General features: G+C 39.5%; 2 protein-coding genes across 4 annotated transcripts in view; one reads left to right on the forward strand and one right to left on the reverse strand.

The window, feature by feature from the left end:
• LOC112611333 (serpin B3-like) lies at positions 1-17,790 on the reverse strand. Its single transcript, XM_025365032.1, has 5 exons — positions 17,673-17,790; positions 13,550-13,819; positions 2,052-2,194; positions 1,618-1,773; positions 1-857 (listed from the first exon to the last, which is right to left on the reverse strand). The coding sequence occupies exons 1-5, from the start codon at positions 17,788-17,790 to the stop codon at positions 453-455; spliced, it is 1,092 nt and encodes a 363-aa protein (XP_025220817.1). The 3' UTR covers positions 1-452.
• SERPINB11 (serpin family B member 11) overlaps positions 14,497-26,479 on the forward strand; it is a 20,623-nt gene continuing 8,640 nt past the window's right edge. For 2 of the 3 annotated variants that reach the window (XM_025365380.1, XM_025365381.1), the window contains exons 1-4: positions 14,503-14,544; positions 21,389-21,574; positions 22,521-22,580; positions 23,754-23,882. In XM_025365380.1, the coding sequence (XP_025221165.1) occupies positions 21,407-21,574; positions 22,521-22,580; positions 23,754-23,882 (357 nt within the window). In that variant the 5' untranslated portion in view covers positions 14,503-14,544; positions 21,389-21,406. Of the gene's footprint in view, positions 14,545-21,388; positions 21,575-22,520; positions 22,581-23,753; positions 23,883-26,479 lie in introns of all 3 variants that reach the window. The other variant, XM_025365382.1, reaches the window with a different exon arrangement.

The raw sequence follows: 26,479 nt of genomic DNA on the forward strand, positions 1-26,479 counted from the left end.
TGATTTAAGTAAGTCATTATTTTATTGATGCTGTATTTTATAGAATCACAAAATTTAGAAACGTAAGAAGGATTTCAGGTATCACCTAAATTCAAAGAAATGTGGGTTTCTAGGTTGCTAAGTGTGAAGAGAAAGTATGATTTGGTTTGGTCCATTTAAAACAGGTCACAAACAGAATTACATTTCAAATTTAGAAGATACAGTATTAAATTATTCATCGTATCTTGGACATTTTTCCTCACGCAGAATTCTTCTGGAAGAAAATGTAGGTTTATATGTGTTCTTATAAAGAGAAAGAAAGAAAGGCATACTATTTCAATCATTAAATTCTTGATGATGACTATGAGATTGAAAAGAAATATGAGTGAAGAGAATCTGTTGTTGCCAGCAATGAGTTTACCAGAACACCTCTAGGTGAACATTTTCCAAATGGAGTGACAGACTAATTGCATCTAAGGGGATGAGAATCTGCCAAAGAAGAGGATGCTGTTGGTCTTATTTTGCCTGATGAAGAATAGGAAAGGGTGATTACAATGGAACTCTTCATTAGTTAAAAGAGGTGATGTAAACCGTGTTACTACAGCGGTGGCAGCTGCAGCCTCCGCTCCCTCCTCAGTGACCTCCACAAAGGCCTTGTGTAGGACTTTAGATACCGTGAGACTGCGGCTCCCGGTCATGCCTGAGAGGTCTGCATCCCCATTGAAGAGATCCACCATTCCCATGTTTCTCAACGTGTCCTTGAGGTCATAGCTCTCTTCCACTTTGAACCGAGGCAAGTGTAAATCCACATGTGCCTCTCTCATATTCTGCAAACTTGTCCATTCCAACAATTTCTCAGCAGTGAGTTTCTCTTCAAGCTATACAAATGGAAAAAAGAAACTGATATGACTAACTATTGATCTCTAATACACCTTAACAATGAGTTGACTATGTGGAGTATCTTTATTTTGGCAATAATGTGAAATACAGAAGGTTCATTATTAGATATTATTCGAATAGGAAAAATATGAGTCCTGAATATATCAATACACTGAATTACATGTGTATATGTAAATATATGTATCTAAAAACGGAATCATGTTTTTATGTATATGTAATCTGTGCATATGTATGTATACAAATGTATAATACATATGTAAAATATGATTATAATATTTTGTATACAATGAACTGTATATATCACTATTTCTTGTGCCAACAGCTTACTACATGTGTCAATTTTTAATAGGCTCAGGTTATTTTTCTGTATGCATTATTTAGTATACATTGCAATTATTGTATATACCCTAAATCTCTATTCCCTTTTATACTTGGTGTATTTGTAAACTTTCCTCACATTGCTATGTATTTCTCCCAGTCAAGTTTAAATTGCTGCATAAAAATATCATCAAATTGATATATTATGCATGTAACTCTAATAAATTAATAATTAATTAAGCCTTCAGTTTGTGTCAGGCCCTATGCTTAAATATTTGTAATATAAAGGTGAGTAATCATTCCTCCCTTTGAATTTTTCATTATTTTGAGGAAATTTGGTCACAAGTTTTCACCTTACTTAAACTTGGTATCTTTGGAAAAAAGTCAGGCAGTAGAAGAGTTGTAGATGCAAGTTTTTACCTTCTGCAGACCATTGATTTCATTCGGCAGCAGCACAATCATGCTTAGATCTTTGCCTTTGTATGGTATTTCCAGTACCTTGGCCTGTACATCCTCCAGCAAGGCAAAATTAAAGGACTCATTTTGCCTCATCATCTGTACAGACTTGTGTGTATTCTGCAATAAATCAATGCATCCAACAAATACCAAGTGAGACACAAGACAAAAAAGATAGTATTATTGAGATATCAACACATCCTTCTTCTAAGACATAACCCAAGAATTTAATGAGTTAGAGACAAAAGTTTCTTCAGGTATTTCTTACTAAATAAAGTTATAAGACTAAAACAACAAAATAACAGACATGATAAATTTTATTTTTTACTTGTACATTCCATCAGCAATGTTTAAATTTATTAACATATTATATTATATAAATAAAATATAGACAATACCTTGTTTGGCCAAAATGTTTCCTCTTTAGTATTTTCTTTATTAAATTTATTTTGCCATTGACCCTTGAAATAGATTGCGTTCACAAGAACCAGTGTGGTATCTTTGCCAATACTTCCACTAGGAAGTAGGTTTTTAATTTTTTCTGCAAGGGAAAGAATAAAAGAGTCTTTTATACAAGGTACAAATGGTTTGTCTGGAAGATGCTTTGCAAGTGTTCGTGACTGATCATTAATTATTCACCCAAATCCTTACTTGAGACTCACTGACTTTGATCTTTGAATTATTAGACTCACTGACCAATGATTCACCATATGCAGCTTTCTTTCAGGCTCCAGTCGGATAAAGTTACCCTTGACGGAGACATCACTTCTTGTGATAGAGAAGGAGTTTAGGTTCTCTGTGTATGAGTGACTCTAGTTCATCTGATTTGGAATACTAATACACTGATTTTATCTACTCTTTCAACACATCTTTCCTTTCTCCCTCCCTCCTCTTCCGATTATTTTTCTTTTAACTATGGGGTCCTGAATCAGAGGATGTAGGCCCTAACTGCTTTTTAGGACAAGTGATATGAGCTCTGTAATATGAAACACATGTCCTGTGCTGTCAGACACTACTTCCTGGGGTATCTTCCTATTCACTCTCATGTTGAGTTGCTGTAAGTTTGGCCTGTAATGAGAGGTGGGAGGTAGGAAAGATGTCTGTNAAAAAATATTAAAAAAAAAAAACTTAAACCCAGAAAAAAGCACAGCATTATTATTATTTTTAAACTAAGCTGTTTAAGTTTATAGAACAGTGGAATAGAAAGTACAGAGCATTCCTATACCGTACCTCCACACTGCCCAGCCACAGTTTTCTCTATTATTAACATCTTGCATTATAGTGGTACATTTGTTACATCCATATGATATCTGATTATTAACTAAAGTCCATAGTTTACATTAAATTCACTGTTTGTGTCATACAGTCCTATAGGCTTTGATACGTGCAAAATGACTTCTATCCACCATTAATTATAGTGTCACACAGAAAAGTTTCACTGCCCTAAATGTTCCCTGTGCTCCACCTGTTTATCCCTTCCCAATCCATTTCCGTTCCTTTGTGAAAGTTGCAGATACCAGAAAGAAATCACTTTCATCAGACTCGGACAAATCAGATCTGGGAAGACCCAAAAGAGAGGAGACTGATGCTGACACATCTGAGAGAAGAACTGTTTCCAAGGACTTTCTAAAAACTCTTTCTCATCCTTCATGCATCTCCTGCTTTGATAAGATTTATCACTAGAAATTCTTTATGATGCACTAATTCAGGCAAGATATTCCTAGAGGAACACTTTCCCAGCATCTCCAACAATGAACTGACAACAACTCCAGCTTTGAACCTCTGGAACAAATGAACCCTATTTCTAAGTGGCTTATGTAAATCTCTTTTTGCTAAAAAGCTTCCCTTAACCTTCCCTCTTTGAAGGCACTGGTGGCTTGCCGTTCCATGCATTCCAGGCTATAATCTTTTTTTCTTTTCCCAAGTAAACCCAACATATTTAAAGAATAATTTTCTCTAGCGTGTGTGTGTTTCTTTTTTAGGCTGACACCTTAAACCCTTGGCAACTACTGATCTTTGTACTCTCTCTATAGTTTTGTTTTTTCCAAAATGTTATATAGTTTGAATCACACAGTACGTAGCCATAGGTTGGCTTCTTTCACTTAACAATATGCGTTTAAGGTTTCTCCATATCTTTTCATGCCTTGACGGATCATTTTTGTAGTGCCGAATAATACTCCATTGTGTGGATGTACCACAGTTTGTGTACCCGTTCAACTATTAAGGGACATTGTTGTTAGTTCCAATTTTTGACAACAAATAAAGCTTCCATAAATACTTGTGTGCAGGTATTTGTGTGGCATAAATTTAAACTTATTTGGGTGGACATGAATTTCAGCCTATTCAGGTAAATACCTAGGAATGCAATTGCTGGATTGCAGAGTAACACTATGGTTGGGTTCGTTAAAGAGATCGGCAAGCTGGGGCCAAGTTGGCTGAATAGAAACTGCTCTGGCCTTCAGCTCCCAGCGAGACCAGTGTAGAATGTGGGTGACTTCTGCATTTCCAACTGAGGTGCACAGTTCATCTCACTGGGACTAGCCAGGCGGTGGGTGCAACCCACTGAGAGCAAGCCCAAGCAGGGTGGAGCATCGCTTCACCTGGGAAGTGCACGAAGTTGGGGGCCTCGCTCCCCCAGCCAAGGGAAGTGGTGAGGGGCTGTGCTACCCACCAGGAGTATGAAGCTTTTCCCATGGATTTTTGCAATCTATGAATCAAGAGATTCCCTCGTGAACCTACACTACTAGGGCCCTGGGTTTCAAGCACAAAACAGGGTGACTGTTTGGGCAGGCACTGAGCTGCAGGAGTTTTTACGTACTCTAGTGGTGCCTAGAACTCCAGTGAGACAGGAGAACTGTCCACTCCCATGGAAAGGGGGCTGAAGCCAGGGAGCCAAGCAGTCTTGCTCAGTGGATCCCACTCCCATGGAGCCCAGCAAGCTAAACACCCTGGCTTGAAATTCCCATGATCAGAACAGCAGTCTGGAATCTGCCTGGGATGATAGAGTTCCCAGGGGGTAGGGGAGGAGGAAGGGGCGACCACTATTACTGTGGCTTTAGTAAGTGGTTTTCCCCTGACATTGCTAAGGAGACTGGGAGGTTTGGACTTGGTGGACTTTCCCACAGTATAGCAAAGTGGCTGTGGACAGACTGCTTCTCTAGATCCCTCCTCACCAGGCAGGGCCTCCCTGCAGGAAGTCCACCAGCTCCAATAAGGAGCTTACAGACAGAACTCTCATCTCCCTGGGACAGAGCACCTGTGGGGAGGGGTGGCCATGGTCCCAGGTTCAGCAGACTTAATCTTTCCTGTCTGCTGACTCTTAAGAGATTGGCTGAATCTGACGAGGGACACTCCTCCAGCACAGAACACCAGCTCTGCTAAGGGATGGAATTCTTCCTCAAGAGGGTCCCTGACCCCATGCTTCCTGTCTGGGTGAGACCTCCCAACAGGGGTTGGCAGACACCTCATACAAGATAGCTCTGTCTGGCTTCAGGTCGGTGCCTCTCTGAGATGAAGCTTGCAGAGGAAGGAGCAGGCAGGAATCTTTGCCATTCTGAAAGCTCTGCTGGTGATACCCAGGCCAACAGGGTCTGGAGTGGACCCCCAGCAAACTGCAGCAGAGCTGCAGAAGAGGGGCCTGACTGTTAGAAGAAAAAACAAACAGAAAGCAACAACAACAATATCAACAAAAAAGATCCCACAAAAGCCCTGTCCAAAGGCCATCAGCCTCAAAGATCAAAGGTAGATAAATCCATGAAGATGAGGAAAAACCAACACAAAAACGATGAAAATCTCCAAAACCAGAATGCCTCTCCTCCTCCAAATGATTGCAACACATCTCCAGCAGGGATACAGAACAGGCCTGAAGCTGAGATGGAGGAACTGACAGAAGCAGGGTTTAGAAAGTGGGTAATAATGAATTTCACTGAGCTAAAAGATTATGTTCTAACCCAATGCCAAGAAGCTAAGAACCATAGTAAAAGATTACAGGAGCTGGTTAACCAGAATAACCAGTCTAGAGAGGAACATAAATGACCTCATGGAACTGAAAAACACAGCATGAGAGCTTCATGAGGCAAACATGAAGTATTAACAGCCAAATCAATCAAGTAGAAGAGAGAATATCAGTGCTTGAAGACTATCTTGCTGAAATAAGGCAGGCAGACAAGATTAGAGAAAAAAAGAATGAAAAAGAATGAACAAAATCTCCAAGAATTATGAGACTATGTAGAAAGACTGAACTGGTGACTGATTGGAGTACCTGAAAGATGGGGAGAATGGAACCAAATTGGAAAACACACTTCAGGATATCATCCAGGAGAATTTCCCCAACCTAGAAAGACAGGACAATATTCAAATTTAGAAAATCCAGAGAACCCCAATAAGATACTCCATGAAAAGATCTATCCCAAGACACAAAATCATCAGATTCTCTGAGGTTGAAATAAGGAAAAAATATTAAGGGGAGCAAGAGAGAAAGGCCAGGTCACCCACGAAGGGAAGCCCATCAGACTAACAGTGGACCTCTCAGTAGAAACTCTGCAAGCCAGAAGAGATTGGGGACTAATGTTCAACATTCTTAAATAAAATAAATTCCAACCCAGAATTTCATATCTGGCCAAATTGAGCTTCATAAGTGAAGGAGAAATAAATTATTTTTCAGACAAGCAAATGCTGAGGGATTTTTGTCACCACCAGGCCTGCCTTGCAAGAGCGCCTGAAGGAAGCACTAAACTTGCTTCCTTGGATGCAAGGAAATGGATGGGAAAAACTGTTACCAGCCACTACAAAAACACACTGAAGTACACAGACCAATGACACTATGAAGCAACTACATTAACAAGTCTGTAAAATTAACTGGCCAGCATCATGATGACAGGATCAAACTGAAGCATAACAATATGAACTTTAAATGTAGATGGGCTAAATGCCCCAATTAAAAGACACAGAATGGCAAGCTGGATACAAAGACAACATTCATTGGTGTGCTGTATTCAAGAGACACATCTCATGTGCAAAGATGCACATAGACTCAAATAAAGGGTTGGAGGCAAATTTACTAAGCAAATGGGAAGCAGGAAAAAGCAGGGGTTGCAATCCTAGTTTCTGACAAAATAGACTTTAAACCAACAAAGGTCAAAAAAGACAAAGAAGGGCCTTACATAATGTTAAAGGGTTCAATTCAACAAGAAAAGCTAACTAACCTTAATATAAATGCACCTAATACAGGAACACCCAGATTCATAAAACAAGTTCTTAGAGACCTACAGAGAGACTTATACTCCCACACAATAATAGTTGAAGACTTAAAACCCCATTGCCAGTATTAGACAAACCATTGAGAGAGAAAGTTAGCAAATATATTCAGGACTTGAACTTAGTTCTAGACCAAGTGGACCTGATAGATACCTACTTCTGTAGGTATCTATAGAATACAATAGAATATACACTGTTTTGGTGCCCCATGACATTTACTCTAAAATTGATCACATAATTGGAAGTAAAACACTCCTCAGCAAATGCAAAAGAACTGAAATCTTAACAGTCTCTCAGACCACAGTACAATCAAATTAGATCTCAAGATTTAAAAGTCCACTCAAAACCACACAACTACATGGAAATTGAGCAAGCTGCTCCTGAATGACTCCGGGGTAAATAGTGGTAAATAGTGAAATTAATGCAGAAATCAGTAAGTTATTTGAAACCAATGAAAACAAAGGGACAATGTATCAGAATCTCTGGGATGCAGCTAACACAGTGCTAAGAGGGAAATTTATAGCACTAAATGCCCATATCAAAAAGCTAGAAAGATCTCAAATCGACACCTTAACATCTCAAGTAAAAGAACTAGAGAACCAAGAGCAAATAAACCCCAGAGCTAGCAGAAGACAGGAAATAACCAAGGTCAGAATGGAACTGAAGGAGGTAGAGACATGAGTAACCCTTAAAAAATCAATGAATCTGGGAGCTGGTTTTTTGAAAAAATCAATAAAATAGACAGACCATTAGCAAGACTAATAAAGAAGAAGAGGGAGAAGACTCAAATAAACACAGTCAGAAACCATAAAGGGGATAGCACCACTAACCCCACAGAAATACAAACCATCAGAGAATACTATAAACACATCTATGCAAATAAACTGAAAAATCTAGAAGAAATGGAAAAATTCCTGGACAAATACACTCTCCCAAGACTGAACCAGGAAGAGGTTGAATCCCTGAATAGACTAGTAACAAGTTCTGAAATTGAGGCAGAAATCAAGAAGCCTATCAACCAAAAAAAGCTCAGGTCCAGATGGATTTATCACTGCATTCTACCAGAGGTACAAAGAGGAGCTGGTACCATTTCTTCTGAAACTATATCAGACAATTGAAAAGGAGGGACTCCTCTCTACCTTATTTTATAAGGCCAGCATAATCCTGATACTAAAACCTGGCAGCGATACAACAACAAAAAAGAAAACTTCAGGCCAATATCCCTGATGAACATCAATGCAAAAATCCTCAATAAAATACTGGCAAACTAAATCCAGCAGCACATCAAAAAGCTTATCCACCATGATCAAGTTTGCTTCATCCCCAGGATGCAAGGCTGGTTCAACATATGCAAATGTAATTCATCACATAAGCAGACCTAAAGACAAAAATCACATGACTATCAATAGATGCAGAAAAGGCCTTTGATAAAATTCAACATTCCTTCATGTTAAAAACTCTCAATAAACTAGCTATTGAAGGAACATACCTCAAAATAATAAGAGCCTTTTATGACAAACCCACAGCCAATATCATGGCTAATGAATGGGCAAAAGCTGGAGGCATGCTCCTTGAAAACTGGCACAAGACAAGGATGCCCTCTCACCACTTTTATTCAACCTATTGTCAGAAGTTCTGGCCAAGGCAATCAGGAAAGAGAAAGAAATAAAGGTTATTCAAATAGGAAGAGAGGAAGTCAAATTGTCTTTGTTTGCAGATGACATGATCCTATATCTAGAACACCCCATCATCTTAGCCCAAAAGCTTCTTAAGCTGGATAAGCAACTTCAGCAAAGTCTCAGGATTCAAAATCACTGTGCGTAAATCACAAGCATTCCAATACACCAACAACAGACAAGCAGAAACCGAAATCATGAATGAACTCCCATTCACAATTGCTACAAAGAGAATAAAATACCTAGGAATACAGATAACAAGGGAAGTGAAGGACCTCTTTAATAAGAAATATAAACCATTGCTCAAGGAAATCAGCAAGGGACACAAGCAGATTAAAAACATTCCATACTCATGGATAGGAAGAATCAATATTGTGAAAATTGTCATAGATTCAATGCTATTCCCATCAGACTACCATTGACATTCTTCACAGTACTAGAAAAAACTATTTTAAAGTTTATATGAAACCAAAGAAGAGCTTGCATAGCCAAGACAATCCTAAGCAAAATCAACAAAGCTGGAGCTCATGGTACCTGACTTCAAAGTGCACTACAAGGCCACAGTAACCAAACAGCATAGTACTGGTACAAAAACAGACACATAGACCAATGGAACAAAATAGAGAACTCAGAAATAAAACTGCACATCTGCAAGCATCTGATCTTCAATAAACCCAACAAAAACAAGCAATGTAGAAAAGATTCCCTGTTTAATAAATGGTACTGGGAGAATTGGTTAGCTATATGCAGAAAATTGAAACTGGATCCCTTTCTTACACCTTATACAAAAATTAACTCAAGATAGATTAAAGACTTAAATGTAAAACCCAAAACTATAAAACCCTGGAAGAAAATCTAGGCAATGCTATTCAGGTCATAGGCATCGGTGAAGACTTTATGATGAAATCACCAAAAGCAGTAGCAACAAAAGGAAAACGTGACAAATGGGATCTAATCAAATGAAAGAGCTTCTGCACAGCGAACAAAACTATCAGCAGAGTGAAGAGACAACCTACGAGTGGGGAGAAGATTTTTGCAACCTGTCCATCTGACAAAGGTCTGATATCCAGAATCTATGAGGAACTTAAGCAAATTTACAAGAAATAAACAAACAACCCCATTAAAAAGTGAGCAAAACATATGAACAGACACTTTTCAAAAAAAAAAAAACAAAAAACAAAAAAAAAAACATACATGTGGTCAACAAACACAAAAATAGCTCTACATCAGTGATCATTAGAGAAATGCAAATAAAAATCACAATTAGAAACCATCTCACGTCAATCAGAATGGCAATTATTAAAAAGTCAGAAAACAACAGATGCTGGCAAGGTTGTGGAGAAATAGGAACGCTTTTACACTGTTGGTGGTAATGTAAATTAGTTCAACCATTGTGGAAGACAGGGTGGTGATTCCTCAAAGATTTAGAATGATAAATACCATTTGACCCAGAAATCCCATTACTGGGTATATATCCAAAGGAATATAAATCATTCTATTATGAAGATACATGCACACATATGTTCACTGCAGCACTATTCACAATAGCAAAGACTTGGAATCAACCCCAATGCCCATCAATGATAGACTGGATAAAGAAAATGTGGTGCATATACACCATGGGATACTATGCAACCATAAAAAGGAATAAGATCATTTCCTTTTCAGGGACGTGGTTGAAGCTGGAAGCCATTATCCTCAGCAAATTAATGCAGGAACAGAAAACCAAAAACCTCATGTTTTCACTTATAAGTGGGAGCTGAACAATGAGATCAAAGAAATGTAAGCAAATGTAAGTATTTACCACAATCTGTCAAGAAAATGCCAAAGAGGTAAGGTTGTCAGATAAAATACAGAACACCTAGTTAAATTTGAATTTCAGATAAACAATGAATACTTTCTTCATATAAATATGCCCCTTATACAGTATAAATCTGTCTCATACAATATTTGGGATATATTTATAAAAATATCCATCATTTGTCTGAAATTCAAATTTAACTGGTCATCCTGTATTTTTATTTGCTAAATTTTGCAATCCTAAAAAGAAGGATGACATCCATAATGCGAGTAAAAACTCCTGAAAGTCATCATTCTCTACCCTTTTCAATCCCCCACTCATAGGGCAGAGGCTCCCAGAGTCGTCTTTATCCCCACTCCCACCCCAAGCTCCCAAGAACAGCTAATGCTGTCTAAACAGATTTCTCTTTGTCCAATTCTATTCTTAAAAAATCTGCTAGAATATCTTGATTCTACAGTAAATTTTTTTCTTTTCCCTTTTGTACGCACACCTTCCCTTTACCCATCACCCCTGATTGTATTAGTTCATTTTCACACTGCCATAAAGAATACTACCTGAGACTTGGTAATTTATAAAGGAAAGAAGTTTAATTGACTCACATTTCCACATGGCTGGGGAGACCTCAGGAAACACAATCATGGCAGAAAGGGAAGCAGGAACATCTTACATGGAGGCAGATTAGAAAGAGAGAGAGAGTGAAGCGAGAAGAGCCCCTTATAAAACCATCAGATCTCATGAGAACTCACTATCGCGATAACAGCACGGGAGAAACCATCCCCATGATCCAATCACCTCCCACCTGGTCCCTTCCTCAACATATGGGGATTATGGGGATTACAATTCGAGAGGAGATTTGGGTGGGGAAACAGCACCAAACAATATCACTAATGAAACCACAGAGGTGGTCTTGGATCTTCAGCTCTTGTGATCTCCTTCCTCTGAGAGGGCAGGGGAAGTGGTCACATTGTGAATACACATTGTCCATTGCTTTTCCCTGTAAGAGTAAAGTCATGCTTAACAGGATTCTTCAACTTGGCTTCCTCTAACATCATCTATGTCACGACTTTACCGGCAAACTCTGGGAAAGGGTGTATTCTTCTGTAGTGTGTTCTATGATGCACTGCAGCCTAGATTTTTCCCTCAGTACCCCACTAAAGCAACTTCTGCTAAGATTACTTATTCCCCCAGATTGCCTCCAGGTTCTTCCTTGAAATCCTCCTCCTCCTCTAACTTGTAACAAGGGCCATCAGTTACAGGTGATGTAAGTGTCCTACCCAAGACAAGGTGGGTGGCTGGGGGCAGTAATTAGTCCATCCTCTGCTCTCCAGCCCATGATCACTGTCCTAGGTTATGAAGTCCCTAATAAATAACTCCCCTCACCTCACCTGAGTCCTGAAAAAATGAAGATAAAGTCAAATAAGTCAGGCAGATAGAGAATAAAAATATATATTACGTAATGATAGATTGGAGTCTGGGGATTAGGCATGAGCCAATAATAGGTTTTCTAATTCTTTGATGTACAACCTAGTCATAGGGATTACTGAAGTTTCAAAATCAGGCTTGGCCCTGGGAAAACTTAGGGCAGAAGGAATAGATGAGAATCCATACTTCCTTTGGATGCTTGGCTGCCTATAAAAACAAAACAAAACAAGACAAGACAAAACAAGACAAAACAAAACAAAACTTGAGGGCATTTCTTCTCCAAACCTACCAACACAGGTTAGATGTGTTAGATGCCTTTTGTTAGTCACTTCATGTTCTGCCACCCTACCTCTTAATCCAGCTGCTGCTGAGGCCAGCACCAGTTCTGCATAGGCTTTAAATAACTTGGTGCATTGCAATCTGGCAGCACTTCCTCTCACACCTTGCTTCCAGCTCCAGGGCTTTGTGATGATGCTTTGGTGTGAATGTGCATACTTGACACTCAAGTGCGATCCAAGTTAACACCCATGGGACCTTCCTTGACCAATGGGGATACAAGCCTGTAGATATACGCTTCCCCTCTTCTTCCTCTGGGTGGACAGCTCTGAGGCACATTTGGTAAGATTCCTCCAAAAGTCCATGCATTCAGGTACCAGTGGCCAATTTTGTAAGAATCGTGTTAGCTTTCTTTCCATCTCTGTTCCACCCCTCTGTCTCTTCTGTTTTTTTTCCCTGATACCACTTCCTGAATAAACTACATGCATGTGAACCTTTATCCAGGGCTCTGCTTTCAGGGAATCCAGGCTAAGACATTGGGGAGCAGGAGTAAATTCGAGGGTAAAGAGAGGCAAAGAGTGTTATGCTAACGGATGTCCTTCCAACTGGAAGGAAAAATCAGAAATAAGTACTTCCTCTCCGACAGGGAAAATAGCAGGAATACAATCTAGATCAAAGGCATAAAAATACCTTCTTTGATTATCCCAATGCTTAGACAGAAAAAAAAAAAAAAAAGCTAAGAAATTCAACTCCCTTTTTACGGAATCTAAAGAGAGATGAAAACAAAGTTGAAAGGTAGAAGATCAGCCCTAATGGTAGATATGAGGTTTTTAAGCCCTGAAAGCCCCCAGCTGGAATTGATTCATGTCAGAAAACATGTGCTCTGAGCAGAAAAAGACTGGACAGATTTGGGATCCCTTTTAGTTCTGTGTGACTGGTTGTGTACAGTTATTTTTATGAGAACCTTGTGGGCAAAATGGGTATTAGGACTATAATTTTAGAACCATGTTTTCTGGTTCTCTTGTCTTGTAGAATGGTTTAGTCTGAAATAAGAGAAGAAATATTCTGCGCTGAAAATGAAGAGAAAATCACTGGCCATAAAGGAATTTCTTCTATCATAAGTGCGGTGCAGTCTGTCATCATTGATTGGCAGGGGTATCAACCTGGGGAGGCTGGGCTGTGGATTGCATGGTCAAGACTGGTCTTTGGGAAGCTGGGCTTTTCTCAGAATACTGATTCTGCCTACTACACACCCCAAACATGATCTGTCTCTAACTCTCATTCCTACCGCTAATCTGTAATTTTTCTTCCCCACTCCTGAATCATAACTTGGCCTCTGAATTCACTTTGGGTAGGGCTGGCTTGTTGCTCCCACCAAGCTTCTAAACTGAAACCACAGAATAACTCTTGCTTGAGTTATTACTAACAAAATAACTCTTGTGTTTTTTTATGGGACAGGATTTACCTGTCCCTTCAGTAGATTGCTGAAGCTCCACATAAAAACATATGCTCCATGCAAGAGAGCCCAGAAGATCCTGGGATGAGTCTTCCTCAGGCCAGGAAGCATCTGCCACAGCTGGGATCTTTCCTATTGAGTAGCTTTGCACTGTGTGCACGGACACTGGAGATCCCTGGAATTTTGCATATGGCACTGCCAACTTGTTGGATTGATGGCAATCTCTTTGACAGACAGCTTGTTCTTCTTGAATAGAGGCCAGGCTTGTCAATGTTTTCCCTTAGTAAAACAGAAGGAGGTTAAGAATTGGGTGCAGGGTCAGGCATGGTGGTTCATGCCTGTAATCCCAGCACTTTAGGAGGTTGAGGCAGGCAGATCACAAGGGCAGGAGTTCGAGACCAGCCTGACCAACATGGTGAAACCCTGTCTCCACTATAAAAAATTGCCTGGGTGTGGTGGTGCTCGCCTATAATCCCAGCTACTCAGGAGGTGGAGGTTGCAGTGAGCCGAGATGGTGCCACTGCACTCCAGCCTGTGAGACTCCATCTCAAAATAAATAAATAAATAAATAAATAAATAAATAAATAAATAGAAAAAGAACTGGGCGCTCCTCTAAAAAGCACTGGCCATCTTGGGAGTCTCTGGGGGATCTCATTAAAAATTTTATTTTTATTTTTTAATTTTTAAAATAGAGATCAGGGTCTCTCTATGTTGCCCAGGCTGGCCTCAAACTCCTAGCCTCAAGAAACCCTCCCACCTCAGCCTTCCAAAGTGCTGGGATTACAGGAATGAGCCACCATGCTGGGCTCTGGGGATTTAAAGAAGCTCTTGATGGACTTCCTTTTCAGGGCTGTACTTTCCAACCAGCAGGTGAAGAGCTGAATCACTAAGGACACAAATGAAAAGGGAGGGGCAAAATATGAAGGCTTTATACTTCCTTTTGAGGGACGCAGCTCCAGTCTAACTTGCTACACTGTGAACTTCACCACTGGAAAGTAACAAAGGTAAGAGAAATGTTTCTGTACTTTATTATCTCAACTGTGCTTGTTGTCAAAGGGGACAATAAATAAGAGTAAACCATAGCATTTGGACAGGTTGCATAATGAACCAAGTGAAGGGGCAACTAACTTATTATTTAATTGAGTATGACTTTTGCTGATCCCTTGATAAATACATTAGCATATTTTGATGTCATTGATAGTATGCATTTAAAAATCTTGAGGCAGGCTGACTTGATTTCAGATCTTCGTTTAGTAAAATGGAACTCTGTTGATATTTTCTACTTACTAATCTTTATTCAAAACACAAGCTAGTCATGCATGCTGTGGCCTTTGTGTATTGAAACACTTCTTAGCTCCTTAGAAGATCTTTTTTTTTTTTTTTTTTTGGAGACGGAGTCTCACTCTGTTGTCCAGGCTGAGTGCAGTGGCGCGATCTCGGCTCACTGCAAGCTCCGCCTCCCGGGTTCACGCCATTCTCCGGCCTCAGCCTCCCGAGTAGCTGGGACTACAGGCGCCGCCACCTCGCCCGGCTAGTTTTTTGTATTTTTCAGTAGAGACGGGGTTTCACCGTGTTAGCCAGGATGGTCTCGATCGCCTGACCTCTTGATCCGCCCGCCTCGGCCTCCTAAAGTGCTGGGATTACAAGCGTGAGCCACCGCGCCCGGCCAGAAGATCTTAACTTACTATGCTAGCCTTATTAATCACTATGTGTTGGAGACAATTCCTTTCTTTTCCTGCCTCTCAGTTTCCTCTTATAGCTTTAAAATTAGTCTCCTAAGTAATATGTGTATTCTGTATATGCAGGTAAAATATCATGGTTTATGTTTATGTGAACATTCTGAAATTTCTACTATTTTTAGGAATGAGCATATGTGAAATTCACAAAGTTGTAGGGCAGAGAGTGAGACTAAAAGAATAGCTCTGATTTAGGGAAGGAGAGGTAGGTGCTAGATAAGTGGTCATGAGAGAAGAGTCTTGTGAGAGGGGAAGAATGTACCTAGGGTATGGTACAGATTGTAAGATGCTGATGCCTTAGCCACACTTGGAGATTATTTCCCCCAAGAGGACAGAACCAGACCCTCTGTCTGTTGCAGTCCTTTAGTGTTAGTATCCCTTCAGATAAGATAAGATGTGTTCCCTTCCACACATATCCCAAATAGAGTTCTCTTCTGGAAATCCCTCTTCTCAACCTTGAAGGGCTACAGCGACAGATATCCTTCTTTTCTTCATTTCTGTCATAACAACTTTCAGATGGCACGCCTCATTTGCTTGAAGAAGATTTTTTTCTTCCCAAGACACAGCCAACTTTCCCTTATCACGTGAGTGGGCTGTTTTGGGGGTCCATATAGATCTTTGATAAAATTCTGGGAGACTTGGGACTTCTGCCTTCCATGAGTTCTGCTTCCCTGAAATGGACTAGGCAACATTAATTAGACTTGAAGTTGTAAAATACCCAGAATATTGGTTTCCTTAACAAGTATTGATTCCTGGGTGAATGTGGAAGACACTGACAGTTTCACAGATGAATTTTCTCTGCCCTTAAAGAATATTCAATGTAGTGAGGAAGACCAACATATTACATGAACCAAAATCTGTCAATCCATCCATATACACCTCTGCATGTGCAAAGACAATCACCCAGATGTATAGGGAATTGTCAATAAAACTAGTTAAATATATGATTAACATAGAAATTCCATTGTGAAAGATCTCTGCAAACAGCTAGAAAGGTAGAATTTTGGAAAATGAATGAGGAAAGCCCATTCACTTTGGCACTACATTAATAATATAGTTAAAACTCTGTCTTGCCAATAAACAAAGTTCATTTGATATTTAGCATGTCTATTGGCAAGACAGAGTTTTAATATTATTGATTAGAATTTGAATTATTCTAATTCAAACTATAAGTAATACAAAGTTCATTTGAATTAATTATAATTATGTATTGCTAATGATTTTTGAGTAAAACCTGAACCTGAAGTATTCCTTCTTGGTACTATGAGCTCAATGCTTGAAGAGCTGTAAGATCTAACTGTGAAGTGAGGCGAACATCATCACTCACCCTGAAAAACTCAAGATTGTGAGTAATACATACGTAGTACCTGGCATATACGTGAACCCTGTAAGTTAGCCATTTCCTTTACAAAGAAATTCTCACACAGCTGTGTGAGGGAGCAGGTGTGCTGATGTTCATCATGGCACTGTTAGTGGTGGCACGAAGAAGGAAACCATTTGGGCATCTGTCACTGGCAAATGAATGGGCAAATGAATATGGTGGAAGCAAAAGAATGGAGCAGTTAGAAGGTACGGACTATATTCCCAGAATAACATGGATGAATCTTAAAAATATAGTACTAAGTGAAAAGTATGTGAAAACTTGTATTTTTTTGTTTTGCTTTGTTTTGGTTTGAGACAGGGTCTTACTCTGTCTCCCAGGCTGTAGTACAGTGGTGCAATCACTGCTCATAGCAGCCTTGACCTCCTGGGCTGAAGCAATCCTCACACCTTAGCCTCCTGAGTAGCTGGGACTGCAGGCATGTGCCACCGTGACTGGCTATTTTTTAAATTTTTTTTAGAGACGGAGTTTTCGCCACATTGCCCGGGCTGGCTTCAGACTCCTGGGCTCAAGGGATCCAGCTGCCTCAGCCTCCTGAAGCTTATATTAAGTATTATCTAACATAACTTCATTTATGAAAATTTTAAAATGCATAAGATGAGGAAATCAATGTTTTACCGAAGCACGTATAAATAATATGCTTTAAACAAATTATAAGTGGTGTCTGTGGTGGTAGAGAAGAAAGGAAATGAACTGGGTCAAAGGCCATAAGTAAAGAAGAGAATGGCCTTGTAATCCAGTGATGGCTTTTGCCAAGAACCAGAGTATGTGATGACCTCAACCTTGTGTACTTGTGGTTATAAAAGAAGAAACAAACAAATAAACAGACAAATAAAAGTGTCTGCCACACAGTAAGTGGCCTATCAGCGTATTCCAAACTCTTTTCTTAGGTGCTCTAGTAACTGCAGGGCTACAATAGCTATGATATGTGAATAGGCGATTTTATAACAACATGATATAAATTTAAGATAAATACATTTACATTACTTTCCAGAATACAACTCCACTAGCTTACTTAATTCACTAAAATGCAGAACATAGTGTGAAGAGCAATTGACTTGGATATACTTCACGATTGGAAGTGCTTTCATTATTAAAGTAACTAAACGAAGGGCTGTCAAAGACACTGTCATGACCACATGTAATCCAGAGAGCTGTATTAAAATCACCTTGAAGGAAAACATTCTGCCAGAGGTACATAGTTGTATTTTAGCAAAATGATATTAGTAAAACCTTTCTGTCATATTTTTAAAAAACTGTCAAGAGCAAAGAAAAGTGTGGTCCAGGCTTGGTGTAGTATCATTAGCAACTGGGATAAATACGTATTGGCCGGGAAATGTATTGGCCTTTGTCAGTGTCCTATAGCATATATGCTTAGACTTGGATTCGAAAAGAGGGCAAAGCTGTAGTCTAGAAGATGGAAGGTAAAAGAACCAAATATTTCTGTATCCCAGGTGGACTAAACAAGGGAATAATGTAAGTATGCTACAGAACGGTGAATGTGGAGTAAGTAGGCTAATTGGCCCTAGTGAACTAGGGTGTATAGAACAACCCTTGAAGTGAGTTAGAATTCGTTTAGCTGCAAGTAACAGAAGACTCAACTAAAATGGCTTAAACAATAAGAAAAAATTATTGTTTCACATGAAGAGAAATCTCAAGCTAGGGCAGATCCAGGATTGGGTAATCCATTCACTCAATGGTGTGTCATCGAGAATGCTTCAAGTTCTGTCCATCCTTCCTCTCTGAAATCCTGGCTTATCCTCTTAAACTACCTTCGTTGTGGTCACAAAATAGCAGCTGCAGTAGTAGACACATGCAGATAACCCAACTGTGAGAGGAAGAAGAGGGATGGTTTCCTCTTGTGGATCTCTTCTTATCGGAAGCCTTTTCCAGAAGCCCTCCAGCAACCTCTCCTGTCTTTCTTGTACGAATTATGGCACCTTCTGACTCCTACACTAGAAACTTGGGACATAGAATTCCCTCAATTGGCTTAGACTAATCCAGGCTTGCTCTTGGGGCCTGAGGAAGGGTGAAGCCTCCTCTGAAGCACATGGCTGCATGAAATCTGCATCAAAGGAAGCTCTCTTAGCACAAAACAAGGGAGTGAAAGGGAAGGGCTGAATGGTGGGCAGCCAACCTGTTTTTTTTTTAATATGCTGTCCAGGGAGAGAGAAGAAGAGAAGGAGAGAGATTTATAAATTGATGATCAGAAAGATGATATGAACTTCTGACTAAGTGACATAAAGAACCAACTCCATCATGAGCTATGTGGGGTGTGATCTCTGATTTCTCATCAAGGGGCATGCCAGGCTTCTAAGGCCATAGTCCTGCCTATATTTGGCCCTTCTGCCCACCACTTTGGGACTCTTATTTCATGCACTTATAATATAAAATTTATCTTTCAGGTGTTTGAGTCTCTGCTTATGCTATTCCTTCTGACAGGAGTGCTCTTCTTACATGTATATACATGGGTGATGCTTATTTCATTCTTCTAAAAGCAGCAGGGATATTATCTCCTCCAGGAAGGCTAACTATAACTCTCAGTTTGGTTCTGTCTCTCTCCTCTCTACTTGATTATGTGCATACCAGCATATCACATAGTACTTACTGGATTGAAATTCTCTTCTTCATTTCTTCCTTCTGCAAACATGTACTGGGTCACTATTCTATGGATAGGACTTGTCTGGATGCTGGAATAAAACGTAACACCAAAATGAAGTCCTTGCTCTAATGTACTATAGAGGGAAGGGAATCAGATAATAAATACATATGTAGTAAGCCAGGTGGTGGTACGTGCTACGGTAATGGAATGGTGGGATGAGGGCTGAGATTTCAAACAGAATGAATGGTCAGGGACAGCCTTAGTAATGAGATGCTATCTGAACAGATATGATTAAACTGCTGGAAGGAACCATTCAAATATCTTCTGGAAGAACATCATCGAAGAGGAATAGAAAGTGCAAATGCCCTGAGGTTGAATGTGCTTGTTATGTTGAAGGTATGCAAGGAGGTGATATGGCTAAATTAGAGTGAGCTGGTGGAAGAGTGGTAGGAGATGAGGTCTGACAGGTGGCCAGGGCCAGATCACAGAGGGCCTTGTTGGTCACAGTAAGGACTTTGGCTTCCTCCCTGAGTAAAAGGGAAGACAGTGGAGTTTTTGAGCAGAGGAGTACCTAACTAACTGATACTTAAAAAATACTAGTCTATCAAAGATATCATGGAGGAGGATAAAGACTGGAGTAGAAAGAAGATAGGAGATTATTTAAGTAATTCAGGAGCACCTTTATGCTGTTAAAACTGGGGAGCATGAGAAATGTGCAGATGAGGAATATTTCCAAAGATGGGGAAAACAGGATTTTTTTCACTGATTGAATAAGAATGAGAAAGTACTTAAGGATGATCCCAAGGTTTTTAGCTTGAGAAACTGGAAGAATAGAATTGTCATTTACAGAGGTAAAGAAGGCTGTGAGGGACGCAGGCTGGAGAGAGGAATTGGAAAACCAAGGATTCGCTTTTGGACATGTTCAGTTTGAGATATATATTAGACATCCAAGTGGGGATGTTGAGTAGGCAGTTGGATATATGGGTTTGGAATTCAAGGCAAGCATAAATGCAGGAGCTAATAGCATATTCGTGACATTAGGACATTCCTCCTAATTAGATATTAGGAGGAATGAGGTTGGATGAGATCACCTGTAATATGAGTGTTCATAGAGAAGAGGTTCAAGATCTGAATTCTGCTTTATTGTGATGTCTAGAGGTTCAAAATTGAGAACAATTCTGCAAAAGAGACTGAGAAGGAGCAGTCAAGGAGGCAGGCTGTGGACCAAGAGAGAATGATGACTCCGAAGTTAAAAGAAGGAAGTGTCTGATGGCAATGAAGTTCCTGAAGAATGAAGTCTCCCTGAGAGCAGAAACTATTCTTGATCATTCTTATATCCATAGCCCTCTACAGTGAGCGATGCTCAATTAATGTTTGTGGAACTGAATAGAATGAACTCTTCTTTCCTGACATATTCTTGTCCTGAGATAACACATATTCCAGCATCATCTTTTCTTCTCTTGGATTTTCCTTTTCCATTTCTATTTTCGTAAACATGACAGCTGTGGCCTCCAGGCTGAGAGCTCTGACCACTTTCTTATGGCAGGACCTACTTGTTAGTATTGTCTTACATTCATGGAGGGATACAGGGAATGAGGTCCCACTGAGGAGATAAAAACATGCTGGAAATTCTGCAAGTGCTGTCAACTTGTTTGTACAAAAACGACTGAGATGGAGATGTTCTCCTCCTGTGACACTGCAAAAGTGGGTAGTCTAGTGGGAAAATGTCTTGATTGGCTGATCTTGTGTAGCTCAAGATTTTTTACTGCACAAATTCCAGGGTGAGGAATGTCTTAAAGTATGGAAATTCAAAATGCAAAGATCCAATTCCTTTTAATCTTTCACTCCAGAACAATTCTAGATTATTTAAAAATGTACACAAATGATAGTAAGATAGATTTTAACCATTGGCTGAAGGAATAGTGACTCTTCTGTTCATTGCAATGTAAAACTAACGTGAATTCCCCTCTCTAGCATTTATGAATTTCTCAGAATTGTGATAAAGGTATGTAATTTTTCATGAAGCAGTGTGCCCTGATACTTAAACTCATGAAGTGCAATAACTGAAATCCAGATACTATCTGTAACTTCAAGTCATGTTCTGAGAATTTTTTTCCTTCTGTTCTCAGGCAGTCATTGGCATAAAAATGGGTTCTCTCAGCACAGCTAACGTTGAATTTTGCCTTGATGTGTTCAAAGAGCTGAACAGTAACAACATAGGAGATAACATCTTCTTTTCTCCGCTAAGTCTACTTTATGCTCTAAGCATGGTCCTCCTTGGTGCCAGGGGAGAGAGTGCAGAGCAACTAGAGAAGGTATGGAATTCCACAGAGATTTGCCCAGGGCCCAGAAGTCTTTCATGCACCCGCTCTGGGTCAGCCAAATTAATTCTATCTTTATACCAATAAAATTGCCATCTTGAGAGAGAAAAAAAACCACATTGAGTAAATCATATTTCTTAAAAATTGATAATGGTTTGATTAACGGAGTATGCTGTAGTGCAAGCAATGTAATACAAGCAACACGTGGTCTCTTTTTTACTATCAGTGGTATCACAAATAAATCTCTGCAGTTTACTTTTAGGGTCTCTTCATTCAGTGATTTAAATGTGACAGAGTTACTATGATTGTCCTGTAGAAGGTGAAATTTACAATAAACGTAATGCTATTTTAGACATTACCAAGTTAAAAAAATTTTCATGATTATGTTTCAAATTCATAACAGTTAGGAATTATTATCCACACTTTACAGATTGAAAACTGAGACTCAGAAAGGAAAGGTGACTTTTCAGGTTATATAGGCTAACATTAGAGATTTTCCCATTACATATATTTTTATTGCAGTGGAAAGTCTAGAAGAATATCACTTAACAACTCTTAGGATACTTGCAAATCTTATTATTGTTTGTGCTGGGTACTGTCTTAGTTATCAGCCTAAGAGCAGTAGGGACAGAAGGGTCTAGCGGATAAGAGATTGGTCCCTGGAGCCTGACAGTGGTCTGACGCAAGCTGCTCGATCTCTCTTAAACTTATAGTTTCCCTAACATAGAATGAGGGTAATAGTATCTACTTATACAGTTTTTGGGAAGGTTAAATAAGATATGTAAAGACTTAGTTCAGGATTTGGAAAGCAACATTATTAAATTTAGCTATCACTATTGGTCTTGATCTAAAATAGAAAAATAGATCCTTACAACTGTCAACCTTGATAGACTGTACATTGCTTCTGATGCCAATGGATCCTTTTTTTTTTCTTTTCTAGGTGCTTCATTTTCATCATACTGTAGACTCATTAAAACCAGGGTTCAAGGACTCATCTAAGGTATGATAATATTGCTGAGTTGTCAAATGTTCTTTAACCTAAGAGGAGGATGAAATAATTGTCTGAGCGTTGAGTAGAAGAGCTCCTTCTTTTGTCCATGAGGGAAACAGCTCTGTGTCCCCCTTTAACCTTCCTGATGATAACTACAGCCTGTAGAGTTTAGTATAATAATGATAATGATAATAACAATAGTAAAGTTTCTTAGATTTTATTACCTGATTTATTGCCATCCTTACTCAAGCTTTTTTGTTCCTTTATGGAGGGTGCCCTACGTTGAGTCTGCCAGTCTTGTCTATGTGGTGTTAGATTTTTCTGTCTAGAGTGGGGACTGAGAAAGGACCCTGATGCTTGGCCATATAATTCATGTGCTGGGAAAACATGGCCTGATGCTTCTCAATCCACACGCTGTGGGACTATGGTCTCTAGTTTTTTCCAGTAGAAGGATTCATTTTGACATCAAAATTATATAGAACTCCTACAAAAAAATAGTTCTGTTTGATTGTGATTGGTTGAGAAAATACACAAATGCATACAGACTCACAGAACACCAACTTCACGGAACCCAGCTGACTATTAAAAGTTCTAAGTCCATAGTTTATGAACATTTGCTTTAGGGAATGCTTTAGGGAATATAGGCATATTCCCTATAATGTCCATAAATTCTTAGCCATCTTTAAAATGCAACAAAGCTGCAGCTTAACAGAATTGCTACCACTGAGAAGCAAATTAGTGTGTGAACTAAGTTCAGTGAAGGGCTGAGGTATTTGATCAAATGACCACATGAAAAATGGAGACGTAGAAAAAAGTGTGAAAGAGAAAAGAAACGATTCTATAAGTACAAGGGCAGCAATAACACTGGAATTATTGCCCTGAATACCCCACTAGGATCTGTTTATTTATGAAAACTGCCTTTGAATTAAATCGTTAGGACCACAAGTACACATGTATTATACAGTAACTTACAATTCTGCACACAGACTGCAACTAAAGTTACAGAGTGGTGAAATTAATGTGCTAGCGAAAATCCAAAGAAGAAAATGCTTTAAACTAATTTCCTTGTATTCACAGCCCTTTTATTCAGTGGCAAACACCTTGCTCTCTAGATAGTTATCATTCTCCAATGGCAAAAATCAAGCAATTTAATACACCATTCTTTGTTTACTAATGCTTCAGTGCAGCCAAGCCGGAAGAATTCATTCCGAGTTTGGTGTCTTATTCTCTCAAATCAACCAGCCAGACTCTAACTATACCCTCAGCATTGCCAACAGGCTCTACGGGACAAAGACAATGGCATTCCATCAGGTAAGTCCATTTGGAAGAATGGCCAACAACTTTCTTGGCATCCTCTGAATTTCATACCACAAAATTGATGAAGAGTGAGAACGTTTATCATTAAGAGGCTGAATCTGAGCTGATTTACAGTTTCAGTGAAATGGATTTATTGAAACTCTCATGTAAAGTTATAAAATATTACATAAAAATGACTTTTTCAAGATCCCTAATGCTGTCCAAGAACCAAGGTCAGGGATGAAGCACAAAACAAAGTAGGTAAGAATCATCCCTGTGGACCAGAAGAAAAACAAAACCAATTTTTCATATCATTTTCAGAGGTTCTTAATAGTGGAGTATAAAGAAGTAGTTGAAATTACATTGGACCGTGAGCCAAGAGACAGGAGTTCTGTTTCCATTTAGAATACATAACTTTGGGCAAGTCACTTCTATCTTTAAAATGAGAGGATTAGGCTTAGTTCTTTGTAGCTCCAATATTCTAACACCATTTATGCCCTTTCCCAACACCGTGGCCCTATGTAGTTTTATTGAGTATTTACTCTGTGCCAGTCATTCTGCTTAGCTCATTACAGGCATTATCTCCTATAATCCTCACATTGTGCTAAGATATGGGTGTAAAATATCCATTAATTCTGCAGACTGTGAAGCAGATTCTGAAAAGTCAGGCTGACAAGAATCACAGAGATATTTGAATGGCAAAACCTGGATTTGACCCCTATCCAAATCCATCTTCCTGTTTTTAATTGCTACATGATCTTGCTATGATTGTGGTGAAATGCAAGCTTTTGTTTGACTAGGGTTATTTAAATGCCATCTGCGTGAAGCTGGATGAAACCATGAGTTTCTAATGTTCTTCCCTGGCCTGGTAGATCAGGTTATGTCTTGGATGTGATAAGCTTCTGATAGTCAGAATATTTGCAACTTGGGGTAGGTATTATAGACATTTAGAGGGTATTTTATTTTACTGCCCTGGAAGCATATAGGGAATGATTTATTTTACTGCCCTGGAAGCATATAGGGAATGATGTATGGAGAGTGTCTAGAGTGGCAGGGATTAACAATCATGGTCCTTCGAGTTGGGATGCCTGCTCTCGTGACTTTGCCTTCTCAAAACAGTGACCCAGACATAACAGTAGATAAATGTGGATTTGGGATGATCATTTTGGCATCTGTTCCTGAAGTGAGAAGGTCCTCATTAGCATCATGAAAATTGTCTTGAACTATGTCATGAGAGGGACCTTGTTATTTCAGGATTCTGGCTGGAAAAACATCCATCTCCTGGGCTATGGAGAGTTACTTAAGGTTATTTCAACCACAGTTGGATCCAGCTCAGGACAAGATTCATTCTGAGGCCCAGATTTTGCTCGTAGTTTATCAGAGGAACCCACCCCCGATAATTCAACATAGGTTCTTTTCTGTTTTCCCTAAGTGTTGGGTGGTCTGAGAAATAAAGGGAAAGAGGACAAAAGAGAGAAATTTTAAAGCTGGGTGTCCGGAGGAGACATCACATGTTGGCAGGTCTGTGATGCCCCCAAAGCTGCAAAACCAGCAATTTTTTATTAGTGATTTTCAAAGGGGAAGGAGTGTACGAATAGGGTGTGGGTCACAGAGATCACCTGTTTCACAAGGCAATAAAATATCACAAAGTAAATGAGGGCAGAGCACCGGGGTGAAATTAAAATTGCTAATGAAGTTTCAGGCACACATTGCCATTGATAGCATCTTATCAGGAGACAGAGTTTGAGAGCAGACAACCGGTCTGACTAAAATTTACTAGGCGGGAATTTCCTCATCCTAACAGGCCTGGGAGCACTATGGGGGACTGGGGCTTATTTCATCCCTTATCTGCAACCATATAAGACAGACATTCCCAGAGCAGCCATTTCAGAGACCTCCCCCTAGGAATGCATTCTCTTTCTCAGGGCTGTTCCTTGCCGAAAAAGAGAATTCAGCAATATTTCTCCTACTCGGTTTTGAAAGAAGAGAAATATGGCTCTGTTCCTCCCAGCTTTCAGGCAGCCAGACCTAAAGGTTATCTCCCTTGTTCCCTGAACATCGCTGTTATCCTGTTCTTTTTTCAAGGTGCCCAGATTTCATATTGTTTAAACACACATGCTTTATGAACAGTTTGTGCAGTTAAATCAATCATTACAGGGTCCTGAGGCAACATACATCCTCAGCTCACGAAGATGATGGGATTAAGAGATTAAAGTAAAGACAGGCACAGGAAATCACAAGAGTATTGATCAGGGAAGTGATAAATGTCCATGAAATCTTCACAATTTTTATGTTCAGAGATTGCAGTAAAGACAGGCATAAGATATTATAGAAGTATTAATTTGGGGAACTAATAAATGTCCATGAAATCTTCTCAATTTATGTTCTTCAACAACTTCAGCAGGTCCCTCCATTTGGGGTCCCTGACTTCCCATAACATTAGTTAAGATTTGTTTTTCTTCTATGCTAGGCACATCTTCCATATCTCGAAGTCTTGTATCATTCTATTCAGTTCATGTTGGGGCATCAGGTCCCACTGGGCTGTGGAGGTATGCTCCTAAGGTCTCAGGAATTGCATCATGGTAAACTCATTTGGGTCCATGTAGATATCA

The sequence above is a fragment of the Theropithecus gelada genome, chromosome 18 (genome assembly GCF_003255815.1).
Source record: "Theropithecus gelada isolate Dixy chromosome 18, Tgel_1.0, whole genome shotgun sequence".
In the NCBI taxonomy this organism is placed as follows: domain Eukaryota; kingdom Metazoa; phylum Chordata; class Mammalia; order Primates; family Cercopithecidae; genus Theropithecus; species Theropithecus gelada.